The sequence below is a fragment of the Clupea harengus genome, chromosome 13, assembly GCF_900700415.2.
Source record: "Clupea harengus chromosome 13, Ch_v2.0.2, whole genome shotgun sequence".
NCBI lineage: Eukaryota > Metazoa > Chordata > Actinopteri > Clupeiformes > Clupeidae > Clupea > Clupea harengus.
The window spans coordinates 12,783,181-12,797,832 of NC_045164.1; the positions used below are offsets into that span (position 1 = coordinate 12,783,181).

Genomic DNA, 14,652 nt, shown 5'->3' on the forward strand with positions numbered 1-14,652 from the left:
GGGCAAGCACAGGGAGACAACAGCACAGACTGGACACACACTGAAGGAGTCGAGCACAGAAACAAATTGAGACAAAACACAGCAAAAGAGAAACAACAAATGACTTGAACACTTAGTATAGCAAAACCCCAACACTGAACAAGACCAACACACACATAGAAAAATAAAGAGAGAGAGAGAGAGAGAGAGAGAGAGTAAAAAGAGAAAGCACAATGTAAGATTAGTCAAAGATGGAGAGCACAGCAAAAGAGTACCTACACAGAGAGTAGGAAAAACTGAATATTTGCCCTTTCCTTTTGCCCAAGTTCCCTTAAGACTCTATTTTGCCTTTTTTTTTTTGTTCTTTTAGTCTGTGATGACGGGGCCACACACACACATCTGTAAGTCAGATGACAGGACCACATATGCATTCACACACACACACACACACACTCACACACACACACAAACACACACTGCCCTCTGGAAAGCCCCGTGGGGAGCATGTTTCCCAGCCTGCCCCTGTCTGGGGGCCTTGTCTGATTGGTTGTGACAGCAGCTCATGTTGACTCGGACTGGTCTCCCTTCCCTTTCCTCTCATCCTCTGCTTTCTGTCCTCCGCTCCCTTGTCATCTGTCTTCCTGCCGGGATGCAGAGGCTGGGTTTTTCAGCCCTCTTTCTTACACACACACACACACACACACACACACACACACACACACTCTCTCACACACACACATGCACGCAAGACCACATACACATTACACAAACACACAGACCAACCACACACTCACATTATGTACATGTACATCGGTCGCTAATGTGCTGTACTGTTCACATTTTTCCCCCTTGTGACTTCCAACTTACATTGACACACAGACACAGAGCACAGACAACCGTTGGTCTCAAACATGGTGCACATGCACACACACGCGCACACACACACACACACAGCACCACAGTGTGTTAATGAACGGTGGCTGCACCTGTCAGACAGGTTTACTTAATGAATCAGAGGCTAGTTAAACTGATGACTAATTACTGACACTAATTAGCCATGCCACAGTAATAACACTGGACTGCCACACTGACACACATACACACAAACACACGCCCGCCCATGTGCGCATGCGCAGACACACACACTCTCACGCACACATATACACAGACACACACACATACACAGGTGCACATATACAAAGCCAAAGGAAAAAACCACACACGATCAAAAGTATAAATACATGCACACACATACTCTCCCTCTAACACACACACACACGCACACGCACACGCACACGCACACGCACACACACACGCACACACAAACATGTACAGACACACACGCACAGACACTGAGTTCTATATATATAAACCCTTTCACCCAGACACTGATATTTTGTCCTTTATTTTCCAAGCCAGAGTCTCTGACACCTACTGTTAGCTGATAAATTATGAAAGCTAATGAGATGAAACATATAACGCCATCAAAACAGAATCCTTTGGTGCTTCTAATTACAATACAAAGCATTACAATACCAGTCTCTACAGTGTATCATTTTTGATGGGTAGAGTGCTGTTCAAATGCGCGCGTGCGTGCGTGCGTGCGTGCGTGCGTGCGTGTGTGTGTGTGTGTGTGTGTGTGTGTGTGTGTGTGTGGACAACCATATCATCAAGCTGAACAGACTCATCCGAGGAACAGACAGACACTAATAGTTATAGCGAGAGAAAGAGAGAAAGAAAGAAAAAGAAGATGACATTCAAAGGGAAAAAAACAGAGAAAAGAAGAGGGGGGGGGTCTTGTTTGGTCTTACTCATCAGGCAAGCTGGAAGGAGAGGGAAGGAGAGAAGAGTTCAGTTCAATTCGATTCAGTTTTATTTATATAGCGCCAATAACAATTGAAATTGTCTCAAGGCGCTTTAGAAGAAGAGTGGGGATGGGGGGAGGGGGTAAGGAAAGGGTAGATGAGCAGGGGGGAGCGGAGAAGAGGAAAGGAGTGGGGCAGCGAGGTGGTTTCATGCTTCCTCCTGTTGTCACTCTCTCTCTCTCTCTCTCCGTCTCTCGCTCTGTCTCTGTCCGTGAAGGCTGAAGACTGGAGTGTGGATAGCCAGCAGGCCTCTGACCGGAGCAAGCTCCACGGAGGGAGAGAAAGAGAAAGAGAAAGAGGACAAGAGAAGAAAGAGACGGCAGAGCTGAGCGGAAGGGCAGAGAGCAGGAGAGCAAATAGATGTGAAGGGAAAAAAGAGGAGCAGTTAAAGTAGATACACAGACAGCAGCAGAACCACAGGCTGAGGCACCTGAAACCAAATGACATGTGAGAAAGGGGGGAGGGGACACACACATCTGAGCGTCAGTAATCTGTGTGTGTGTGTGTGTGTGTGTGTGTCTGATGCTCATTTGAGTAGACCAAGGGTGATTAGTGATGGTGATTGGCCATGTCAGACTCCTTTCTCTCTCTCTCTCTATTAGAGCTCAGCCCTGTGGCCCCACAAACAGCCCAATGTGCACCCAGAGAGCCATGGCCGTGCCTTAAGCGCAGAGATTCACTCAGAAAGCCAAGGCCCGTGCCTTAAGCGCAGAGATTCACTCAGAAAGCCAAGGCCCGTGCCTTAAGCGCAGAGATTCACCCAGAGAGCCATGGCCGTGCCTTAAGCACAGAGATTCACCCAGAGAGCCATGGCCGTGCCTTAAGCACAGAGATTAACCCAGAGAGCCATGGCCGTGCCTTAAGCACAGAGATTCACTCAGAAAGCCAAGGCCCGTGCCTTAAGCGCAGAGATTCACCCAGAGAGCCATGGCCGTGCCTTTAGCACAGAGATTCACCCAGAGAGCCATGGCCGTGCCTTAAGCACAGAGATTAACCCAGAGAGCCATGGCCGTGCCTTTAGCACAGAGATTCACCCAGAGAGCCATGGCCGTGCCTTAAGCACAGAGATTAACCCAGAGAGCCATGGCCGTGCCTTAAGCACAGAGATTCACCCAGAAAGCCATGGCCGTGCCTTAAGCACAGAGATTCACCCAGAAAGCCATGGCTGTGCCTTAAGCACGGGGATTCAGGCCGAAGGGAAGGGAAAGGAGCAAAATGAGGAGAAGAGGGAGACGCCCTACCCCCCTCAGTCCTGATTAGATTGTGTGTTTGTGTGCGTGTGTGTGTTTATTTTGTGTGGTGGCGCTTGCTCTCCCTGCACAGAGACCCATCCATAATACAGAATCCATTCCCACTCTGGAAGCAATCTGAGATAATGTATCCCATAAAATTCTCATCACCTCCACAATATTCCCATTTCATTCCATGCCATTCCATTTCACAATTTCCCATTTTCCCTTGCATTCTGTACTGTGGGGGAGTAATGTATGGTGTGTTCTCTCTCTCTCTCTGCCTCTGTCTCTTTCTCTCTTTTTCTTTTTCTCTATATCTCACTACTTCCCTCTCCCTCTCTCTCTATCTGTATGTGTATGTGCCTGCGTGTTCCTGTTTGTGTGTGTGCGTGTGTATATGTGAACAGACCATATATCCAATCAAATGAATGGATGATACAGTTAGAACTTGGGTGAAGGACAGTAGTGTGTGTGTGTGTGTGTGGATGAGTGGTGTGTCTGTTTTCCTTCTCATTCCACTTCATTCTCATCATTTCCTGGGGATTTGGCTGGTGAATGCTACTGCAATGTGTTCTGAGATGCTGATTGCTTGTGCCCGGCAGAGGAGGGCAAGCCAGAACAGGAAGAGGCGGAGCCACTGACAGGAGAGGCTGATGGTGACAGATGCATCGCTGATATGGGCAGGCCCATGCTGGGGGACCATGTCAAACTGGAGATCATCATCGAGGAGTCCTACGAGTTCAAGGTAAATATGTGTGTGTGTGTGTGTGTGTCTGTGTCTGTATGTATGTACATGTGCACCTGTGCACCTGTATGGTTAGTTAGTCAATGTATGGGTGTCTCTCTCCATATCAGTGTGTGTGTGTGTGTGTGTGTGTGTGTGTGAGTGTGTGTGTGTGTGTGTGTGTGTGTGTGTGTGTGTGTGTGTGTGTGTGTGTGTGTGTGTGTGTGAGTCAGTAAATATGTGAGTTCCCATTTTCCACTCCTCCCACCCACACACACTCCAACCTGACGCAGACGTCAGATGGATTCACATTCCAGACGGACAGACACACACTCTTTGGCCCACTCCACACACATACTTACAACCCACACACACACTCCACTGGCCGAAGACTGATGAGTCCAAGCCCATACAGTCATGTGTCCTGCACTGTCTGAAAAGGGGCTAAATTGGTCTTTGTGCGTGTGTGTGTTTGTGTGTGTGTGTTTGTGTGTGTGTGTGTGCGCGTGGGCATGTGTGTGCATCTAATCATACTTGTTAATGAGCCCTTCAGTTCTAAAATGGACTCCTTCTCCACCTTTTGTCTTTTCGTCATCTCTCGCTCTCTGTCTTTTTCTCTTTCTCTCTCTCTCCCCCTCTCTGCAGAATACAGTGGATAAATTGATAAAGAAAACAAACCTGGCACTGCTTGTGGGCACTAACAGCTGGAGAGATCAGTTCATCGAGGCCATCACAGTCAGCGCTGGTAAGTACAAAGAAAGCGATAGAGAGAGAGAGAAAGAAAGAAAGATAGAGAGAGAGAGAGAAAGAAAGATAGAGAGAGAGAGAGAGTTCCTATTTAATGCATTACGTGAGTGTCGTGAACCATGAAGATGGCTACATTTGCAGGGGCTCTCCATTCATAACATTTCACAAGAGCTCCCACCAGTGTCCGTGTCGTGTAACTGCAGGACGAAGCGTAGCCATGGGTCCAGCGGTGCCGCGTTCACCACAGTCAAATATAATTGACTTATTCAGCCATGCTCCATATTTTAGCCCCACTTGTCTTCCAGAACCACATCCCCCTCCACCCCTCTGGAAATGGAGAGAAGAGTTCCTGTGGGCTCCATGCACTGAACCCAAAATAGACCTCCCTTCTTCAGGAATTCACAGTTCCAGTTCCACCCGCGACCCCATCACACTCCATTAGCATCTTAAGTGCCTGTGTATGATGCATGCCCTCGCCAGGCTAATATACAGTTAATGAGAGAGAGAGAGAGGTATGGAGGGAAGAAGAGAGAGCGTGAAAAAAGGGATGGTAAACAAGTATTTTTCCTCATGAGGACAAGTTATGTCAAAGATGTCTGACCGTGCCCAGTGTCTGGTACAGCTGCTCCTGCGACTATTTAGTGTGTGCGCATGAGTGTGTGTGTGTGTGTTTGCGTGTTGGTGTGTTTGCGTGTCAGGGCAAATAGCTTATCCTTGACCTCATGCACACACACAAATAATGTGTTCACATATGCGTCCACAAAGAGAAATAAAGAGAGCGCGTGTGTAAAAGAAAAGATACAGTGAAAAGGGAAAGAGGGGAGAGAAATAGAGAAAGAAGGAGAAAGAAATGGCGAAATGCCTTGAGCGGTAAAGAGAGCGATAGAGAGGAAGTCATGAATGAGAAGAGGAGAGCGGGACACAGAGGAGGGGGGGGGGGGGGGGGGGGGGGGGCTGGAGCTCCCGTAAGAAAAGCAGCAGCTCCTCTACTTAACATTCAGAGCAGACCCTCCATTACTGCTGAGGTGGAACTTTAGCAGGCCGGGGAGAAAGGGAAAGAAGCTAGCAGAACTGGGGAGAGAGAGAGAGGGAGAGAGAGAGAGAGTGTGGAGAGAGAGAGAGAGAGTGTGGAGAGAATCAGCAAAAAAAAGCTTCCCATTGATATGAAGCCTTAATCAAATGTATATAATGCATTAGACAGGCCTCCTGTTGTCGGATTCAGGTGCCATTTCTTATCCACCTGCACCAGCAAAATGGTATGACAGGGTTTGGCTAGAGCGACATTTATCTCCATTTCTCTCTCTCCCTCTCTCTTCCTTCCATTTCATTGTCTCTCTCTGACACACACACACACACACACACACACACACACACACACACACACACACACACACACACACACACACACACACACACACAAAGACACACACATACACCTGTATAATCACGCATACACCCACACAGACCAGAGGAGCATTAGTCTGGTGTTTGGAGCGCAGTGTTTAGCCATGCAGAAAAGCCCAGTAAATGTCACCACATGTGTTGGGAGTCTGAGAGGGAATGAAAGACCCAAAGGTGTGGGTCCCCAGCCTCCAATAAGCAGGGTGTGTGTTTGTGTGTGTGCGTGCATGTGTGAGCAGGGTGTGTGTTTGTGTGTGTCTGTGTGCGTGCGTGTGTGAGCAGGGTGTGTGTTTGTGTGTGTGTGTGCATGTGTGAGCAGGGTGTGTGTTTGTGTGTGTGCGTGCATGTGTGAGCAGGGTGTGTGTTTGTGTGTGTGTGTGTGCGTGCGTGCGTGTGTGAGCAGGGTGTGTGTTTGTGTGTGTGCGTGCGTGCGTGTGCAAGAAGAATATTAATTTCCGAAATTTGCTCAGAGCCATCAACTGCATTGGCCTGATAGATGCGGTGTCTGAAACATTTACGCTCACACATCGTATCCTGGGAGATAACTCTCTCTCTCTCTCTCTCTCTATCTCTCTCTCTCTCTCTCTCTCTCTCTCTCTCTCTCTCTCTCTCTCTCTCTCTCTCTCTCACACACACCTTTTTCACATTTACACTCACCTGTCAAACCTTTTCTACCCTCAGGTACAGACAGCCTGAGTCAACACCTTGTGTTTTATGATGACTGTACATTACAGCACTTGTGTTTCTATCTGGTTGTATTTTAAAGACATACATGAAGGTTTTTATCTCCATATTGCATTAACTATCAAAAATCTCTCACACACACACACACACACACATATACACTTACACACACACACACACATATATGGATACACATACACACATAGACGAACACACACACACATATGTGCATACATATACATAATACATATGTATTAGTCTATGCTATTACCTAGGTCTTCATAGACAAGTGCGCAAGACCTCTGGACATCATCATTCATTTCCACTTGTCTAATTTAATTTTCATAGCCATGTCTTCTGCTACGATACTAATGACACTCACCTTCAAATGAACCATCTCAGTCACACACACAGACACGCACACACACACACACGTATTTCCATTCCAAGGGTTACTCTAAAAGAGTGTCTCTGATTTTCTGTCTGTGTCTGTGTCTGTGTGTGTGTGTGTGTGTGTGTGTGTGTGTGTGTGTGTGTGTGTGTGTGTGTGTGTGTGTGTGTGTGTGTGTGTGTGTGTGTGCATATATAGAGAGAATGATTGTGTTTTCAGACTGGAATGAGTCCAGACTGATTTATGAACAAAGCTCTAACCCAATGGCCTGTGTGTGTGTGTGTGTGTGTGTATGTGTGTGTGTGTGTGTGCGTGTGCGTGTGCGTGTGTGTGTGTGTGTGTGTGTGTGTCTATGTTTGTATATGTGTGTATGCTGTAAAATATTAGAGTAGCAGCGCAACAAGTGTGTGTGTGTGTGTGTGTGTGTGTGTGTTAGGCTTGGTGGGTATGAATTTGTGCATGTGTGTGTTTGTTTTGGGAGTGCGTTTGTGTTAACTCAAGCGTGTGTGTGTGTGTGTATGTGTGTGTGTGTGTGTGTGTGTGTGTGTGTGTGTGTGTGTGTGCCCCTTTCCTTCAGTATGCATGAGCAGAATGATTAACTCTAAGGCCTATAAAGCAGCAGGCCTAGGGAGGAAGGTCAGTGAGTGTAGGGGGGAAGAGGCTGCAGTGGTCAGGGCAAATAACTCTGATGAAGCGCTCCATCTCTTTAACGCCTCCCTGCCAGACTCTCAGGGACGCAGCCGGCCACCACCAGACTGATGGATAAACCCCATTAACGTCTGACTCACACACACACACACACACACACACACACACACACACACACACACACACACACACACACACACACACACACACACACACACACACACACACTCGCCACACCACAGCCCCCTGCACATGAGCCAAGAGGATCACCGCACTTACAATACTCAATATGAACCAGACAGCAGAGACATTTAAATCGGCCTTAAATGAATACAGCCTTTAATGGGTGCATGGCAAAGAGTAGTCAGAGATTTTATATTACAGTCATGACTCTGAATCGACTGGTTGGTAGGTTGGCTTGATTGGCTTGGTTGTCTCTGTGTATCTGTGTGTGTGTGTGTCTGTATTTCAGTGTGTGTAAGTGTAGTTGTGTATTTGTTACACAGAAATGTGTGTGAGTGGGGGAGAGAGGGTTACATGTGTCCCAGGAAGTCTAAGTTGTGTGTGTGTGCATGTGTGAGTCTGTCACAGGAAATGTGTGCGTTTGTGCGTGCACGCGTACATCTGTCACAGGAAGTGTGTGTGACAGGTTTAGCAGTACGCCTGCGGGCAGCAGCTCCGTGCCAGTGACCTGAGGACCACACCCTTCAGCAGTCATCACCCTCCGCCTCGCCCCTCACCATCTGACACACACTCTCTCTGCCAGAGAAGGAAGGATGGAGCAAGAGAGAGAGGATGAGAATAGATAGAGAGAGCGGGGAACAGCATGAAAGATGAGAAGGAGGAGGGGAGCCGGAAAGAAGAACATAAAGTTGATGTAGTGTGTGTGTGTGAGAGAGAGAGAGAGAGAGAGAGAGGGAGGGAGTTTTGTATGTACTTTAATTTATGAGGGAGTGAGTGTGTGTTAGTGTGTGTGTGTGTGTGTGTGTGTGTGTGTGTGTGTGTGTGTGTGTGTGTGTGTGTGTACATGCACATGCGTCTGTTATGCGTGTTTACACTCTCCAGGCGTTGCTCTGTTGTGTGTGTCACACTTTGTTTTGTATGCGTGGCTGGGAGCCCAGGAGCACCCCACGGCCCTGTCACTAACACTATATTTAACTCCACTGGCCGAGTACGGACCTGATGCTCCATTTAATCTCCCTTAAAAAGCCCTGACTAAAGTGATACCTTCAAAGGCCTGTGTGTGTGTGTGTGAGAGAGAGAGCCTCTGCATCAAATGCTCTGCTTAACATTTTTGACAGGCTGGTGTTGTCTTTTGTGCAGCTTTTGTATTCTTCTGAAGTCCAGCTTGAATGCACAAATACCCTCTTAGAGACCACTTGAGCATTCACACACATACACACAAACACATACACACGCAACCACACATACACTTACATACTCATGAATACTGTCATTCATTTAAAAGTATTTTTCACACAAGACAGTGAGTCATAACACCGTGTAATTAATTTGGATGTCTTTGAAGTGGAGAGTGTAGTGTAAGTTCATATGGGAAGATCAGCTGCGTGTCTTCGAATGGTGGTATGCTCTCTGTCAGTGTGTCTGAACTGAATTGAGTGTAACTGTACGTTAGTGTCTGAATGATGGCATGTTAAGCGGCCTAGACTGTGTTTGAACAAACTGTCTGAATTGATTTCATTATGTTTGAATGTTTTATTGAGTGTACTAGAATGTGGCTTTGGTGGATTCATAGGAGAATTAACCCGAATTTACAGGCGGCTCCATCACTGGGTGCCACAGATTGGGAAATAGAAAATAGAGAGTGCGTGTGTGTGAGTGTGTGTGTGTGTGTGTGTGTGTGTGTGTGTGTGTGGGCTGCGTGTGTATGTGTGTGTGTGTGTGTGTGTATGTGTGTGTGTGTGGTGCGTGTGTGTGTGTATGTGTGTGTATGTGTGTGTGTGTGTATGTGTGTGTGTGTGGTGCGTGTGTGTGTGTATGTTTGTGTATGTGTGTGTGTGTGTATGTGTGTGTGTGTGGTGCGTGTGTGTGTGTATGTGTGTGTGTGTGGTGCGCGTGTGTGTGTATGTGCAATGCTGATGAATCAGCCGTTTGACATTTGGAGTGAATCCCTCTGACTCTCTGGGCTCTGCTTCTATCCCCACTGGAGTCTGAACACACACTCCTCCAGCCCTCTGCTCACTGGACTGTTGGCACCTTCTTTTCTTCTTTTCTTCTTCTTTCCTTTTCTTCCTGTCTCACACCCCCTATTCTCTCTCCTTTCTTCTCTCATCCCTCTCTTCTCTTCCTCATCTTCTGCTCACCTTACACTTTTATCTCCTCCTCTCCCTCTTCTCCCTCTCATATGGCCTTCACTCACTGCCTCCTCTTCTCGCTCTCCTTGTCTCTCATCTCTTCTCCTCCTCTGTTCTTTCCCCTCCCGCTCAGGTGAAGATGATGATGACGAGGAGTGCGGCGAGGAGAAGCTGCCGTCCTGCTTCGACTACGTCATGCACTTCCTGACGGTGTTCTGGAAGGTTCTGTTTGCGTTTGTGCCCCCCACCGACTACTGGAACGGCTGGGCCTGCTTCGTGGTGTCCATCATCATGATCGGCCTGCTCACCGCCCTCATCGGAGACCTGGCCTCCCACTTTGGCTGCACCGTCGGCCTCAAAGACTCCGTCACCGCCGTGGTGTTTGTGGCTCTCGGGACGTCTGTACCAGGTGGGCTACTGTGTGTGTGTGTGTGTGTGTGTGTGTGTGTGTGTGTGTGTGTGTGTGTGTGTGTGTGTGTGTGTGTGTGTGTGTGTGTGTTCTCCGCTGCATTATAATGTCTGTATTCTTGAGGCCTTGGGCATCTATGTGCCAGGTGAGAGAGAAGGAGAGAAGAAAGGGAATGGAGGGAGGGGGACACGTGGAGAGATGGAAAAAGAGAGGAAATGAGAACAGACAAGAAAGATGTAGGTAAAGAGGTGAAGGAGAACAAGAGGGTGGACAGGGAACTGAAGTAGAGTGAGACAGAAGTGGTACATTTACACCATGCGTCTCTGAGACTGGACTGGAGCCAGGGCCCAAAGACCTCAGTTTGAAAACTCAACAACAAAACGGGAGAAATTTAGAGATAGATAGGTAGTGTTAGTTTAGGTTGCCTAGCAACGGAAATGACTTGTATTTGTGAAGAAAAACTATCTACGGACAAATCAAATCTTTGCAATGGAGTCAAGGACACTGTTTTCAACAATTTCACGACATGCTTAAATATTAACAACAACAAAAAACTAAGTACTGTTTTCAAGTTTTTATGGTTGAGGTCTTCTGTTTGAAAAAAGTCCCCAATATTCCAACTCCTAATGGAACAGGAGATCGAGGCTATGCACGGTGCTTATGCCAGAGGAAAGCCTCAGGCTGTCCCTGGTCTTAAATGGAAAAAGGCCACAAGCGGTAAGAAGAAGGGTGGAAATGTGTGTGTGTGGGGGGGGAGAAACCAAGGAGTTGGCCGCACCTTTCCGCTCATGTAGCAGTAGTGGTGTTTTGGAGCACTGAAATGACAAAAGGCGGGGCACTGAAGCGAGAGGGGGGGAGATAGATAACGGCGTGCTGAAAGAAAGACGGATGTGATGTAAGGGAGTGGGTATGGAAGGGAATGAGGAGAGCAGAAAGACATGAGGCAAACAACAGAGATGGAAAGGCACGATAAAATAACATGAAGAGTAAGGAAGAGAGGAAGAGACAGAGAAAGATGATGACTCCAAGAGGAAGAGGAAGATGAACTATGCTCTCCTACAGCAGCGTAACACACACGCTAGAGTACCGACATCACCATTCCATGTTTCCATGGATATCTAGCAGCACTAGTTATGACCTCTCGTGGCTGTGCTTGTGGCTAGGGCGCGTCTAGTCATCGGTTAGTCTCCCGTCTCATGCTGGTGTAGGTGTGAGCTAACACAGAGGAGCAGATGGGGATGAACGCTGTTAAACCTGCGTCTCTCAGTCCTGCTCCAGGGGGAGCTCCCCCACGGCCTTGTTTTCCTTCTCCCCGTGTCGCTGTGTAACTCTAACGAGCCTGATTAGTGTAATTAGATGTGTTCAGCTAATGAAGAGTGGCACTGATGAGAGTGGTGGGGCAGAGAGAGATGGAGACACATCACCTGGGCACATCACCTCCAGGAGTGGGAGAGATGAGCCCTGCATCAGACTCTGGAGCGCCCCCTTGTGGTACCAACCAGTGCTCACGGGAATGACTATGAAGACAAAGATATTCAAAGCAAGCAAACTCAAACAATCCCAAGAGATGTACAGATGGTAGACTGATATATTGTAGAATACCAAGGTGTGTTTGTGTGTATGTGTGAGAGCGAGAAAGAGAGAGAGAGAGCGAGAGAGAGACAGAGAGAGCGAGAGAGAGAGAGAGAGAGAGAGAGAGAGTGAGACGTGCCATCTCTCCTCTTGTCTCGGCGCCTATCCCAATCGGGTTTTGGAGATCAGCCTTTTTAACGCCTCCCTTCTGTAGCAAGTTGTTAGCAGCACAGCTCTCCCCTCCTCTCCCCTCACTCCTCTACCCTCACTTCACAGCTTCTGTCAGCAAACTCCTTTAAAAACCCTCAGCCCCTCCGTGGCCGCACCATCTGATCTCCACTCGAGGGCTCCGCGTTGCGGAGATCATTTGCAGCAGGGTTAAGTGCTGACCAGAAAGGTGTCCGCCCGTTCCCATGGAAGAACACAGACCGTAAAGGTTGGATCCAGAACTATTTGTCAGCAAACAGTTCCTTGTACAGCAAAGGTCCTGCGTTTAACCTTTTGTTGTGGGGGTTTAAACAGAGTCGTTGGGTAGTGAAATGGTTCTTCACAAGTTTCTGACGGGTTCTGCACATGTGCCCTCATCGGAGTACTGTTCTAAAGGTTTAGTTACAAAGGAGCGGAGAAGGGAAGGGAAAAATGGACTCTCTGACATCAGTAGCTATTGTTTGAGCTTTGCTTAAAAGCTTCCCCATTGAGGTCACAGTCTCCCTGTACTGATTACTCAATTACAATCGTTTATTTTATATGAAGTCATTGAAATGTGTTTCACCCATATTCTGCATGGGGAAAGGTTCTCAGCTGCAGTGTGCAGAGAATTACATTATCAGTGTATCGTCCACACTTAATGTAATAAATCTTATGGAACAGCGGGGGGAGTTAAGCACTCTCCTGTTTATACAGCAGTGGAACAGAAAAGGAGATCATTTAAAAATGCACAGCAATGAAATGGTGAAAGAGCGAAAAAAGCAGAGAGAGAGAGAGAGAGAGGGTGGAAAGAGAGCAGAATGTTAACCACAGCATTTGACAATAAAAACACCCTTATTCAAATGTACATATGAGGTTAACCACACTGTAACAAATCAAACCCACATTGTTTAATGTGTGTGTGTGTGTTTGTGTCTGAGAGGGGGAGAGAGAAAGAGAGAGAGAAAGACTGTATGTGTGTGTCTGTGTGTGTGTGTGTGTGTGTGTGTCTGTTTGTGTGTGTGTGTGTGTGTGTGTGTGTGTGTGTGTGTGTGTGTGTGTGTGTGTGTGTGTGTGTGTGTGTGCGCGTGTGTATGTACAGGGCACCCTCCCTTGTTTGTCTTTCTCTCAAGGCCTGTTGCCCTCAGCCTTTCTCCATGGTGACAGAGGGATTAGAGCGGGGCTGACAGCGGCTCAGGCACTCTAGGGTTTACACTCTCCCCTCTAGCTGCCATGGTCAGTGTGTGTGTGTGTGCGTGTGTATGAGAGGGAGAAAGAGAGAGAAAGAAAGTGGATTTAAACAAATTCTCTCAAACGTATCTCTTTTTTTCACGTCATGATCTCTATCTGCCTCTTTCCTCTCTATCTCTCTCATTTCGTCTATTGGCACGACCAATAATGACACGTACATGTCTCTCGTTCTCCGTAGACACCTTTGCCAGCAAGGTGGCGGCCATCCAGGACCAGTACGCCGACGCGTCCATCGGCAACGTGACGGGCAGCAACGCGGTCAACGTGTTCCTAGGCATCGGCGTGGCGTGGTCCATCGCGGCCATCTACCACAACTCACAGGGCCGAGAGTTCCGGGTGGACCCGGGCAACCTGGCGTTCTCCGTCACGCTCTTCACGGTCTTCGCCTTGATCAGCGTGTCCATTCTCATGTACCGGCGCCGGCCCGACATCGGCGGCGAGCTGGGGGGCCCCCGGACTGCCAAGGCCGTCACCTGCATGATGTTCTTCAGCTTCTGGCTCCTGTACATCATTTTCAGCTCGCTGGAGGCGTACTGCCACATCAAAGCCTTCTGAATGCACACACACATACACACACACAAACACACACACAAACACATTCACATACCCACAGACACACACACACACACACACACACACACACACACACACACACACTCACACACATAACACATTAACAACATGCACAAACACACGTACACACTTACCCATACACATGTCCACACATACACTAGGTCTACATGCACACGTACATATTCACGTACATGCCTACATGCATATCCTTCACATACAGTTAACACACAACTGATGTACACACACACAGCCAGACATGCACGCAATTTAAGCAACAGACAACACTACGACAAAAACAAAATCAGACTTATTGGAGGAGACGGAAGCAACAGCGGCAAAAACTTTCGTTCATCGCCATCTCCTGTTTGTTTGACATCTCTGATCACGGTCTCTCCTCTCCTCTCCTCTGTTGTACTTGTCCCCATACTCTGCCCCGCCCCTGTGTTCTCTGCATTTATGTAAACAATTGACTGTGATTGGTGGGGATGGTTTTCCTTGGGTGAAATCCTGTTGGCTGTGACTGGTTCCACACTAGATTTCATCCAAAAGAGAGCCTTTATAAAGTAGGCTAATCTAAATATGCTGACAGCCAAACCAGGAAATGCCCAGCAGAAGTCTCGGGCGCCAAGGATTGTGGGAGTTGTGGTTGTTTGGCACAGGGCGGGAGTCCAGTGA

The 14,652-nt window shown here is 47.9% G+C and overlaps 1 protein-coding gene across 2 annotated transcripts in view; it reads left to right on the forward strand.

Annotated features, from left to right (window-relative positions):
• Positions 1-14,046, forward strand: part of slc8a1b (solute carrier family 8 member 1b) — a 93,646-nt gene extending 79,600 nt beyond the window's left edge. For both annotated transcript variants that reach the window (XM_031578673.2, XM_012840453.3), the window contains exons 4-7: positions 3,679-3,821; positions 4,446-4,545; positions 10,120-10,395; positions 13,583-14,046. In XM_031578673.2, coding sequence (XP_031434533.1) covers positions 3,679-3,821; positions 4,446-4,545; positions 10,120-10,395; positions 13,583-13,959 — 896 coding nt within the window. In that variant the 3' untranslated portion in view covers positions 13,960-14,046. The remainder of the gene's footprint in view (positions 1-3,678; positions 3,822-4,445; positions 4,546-10,119; positions 10,396-13,582) is intronic.
• Positions 14,047-14,652: the final 606 nt, after the last annotated feature.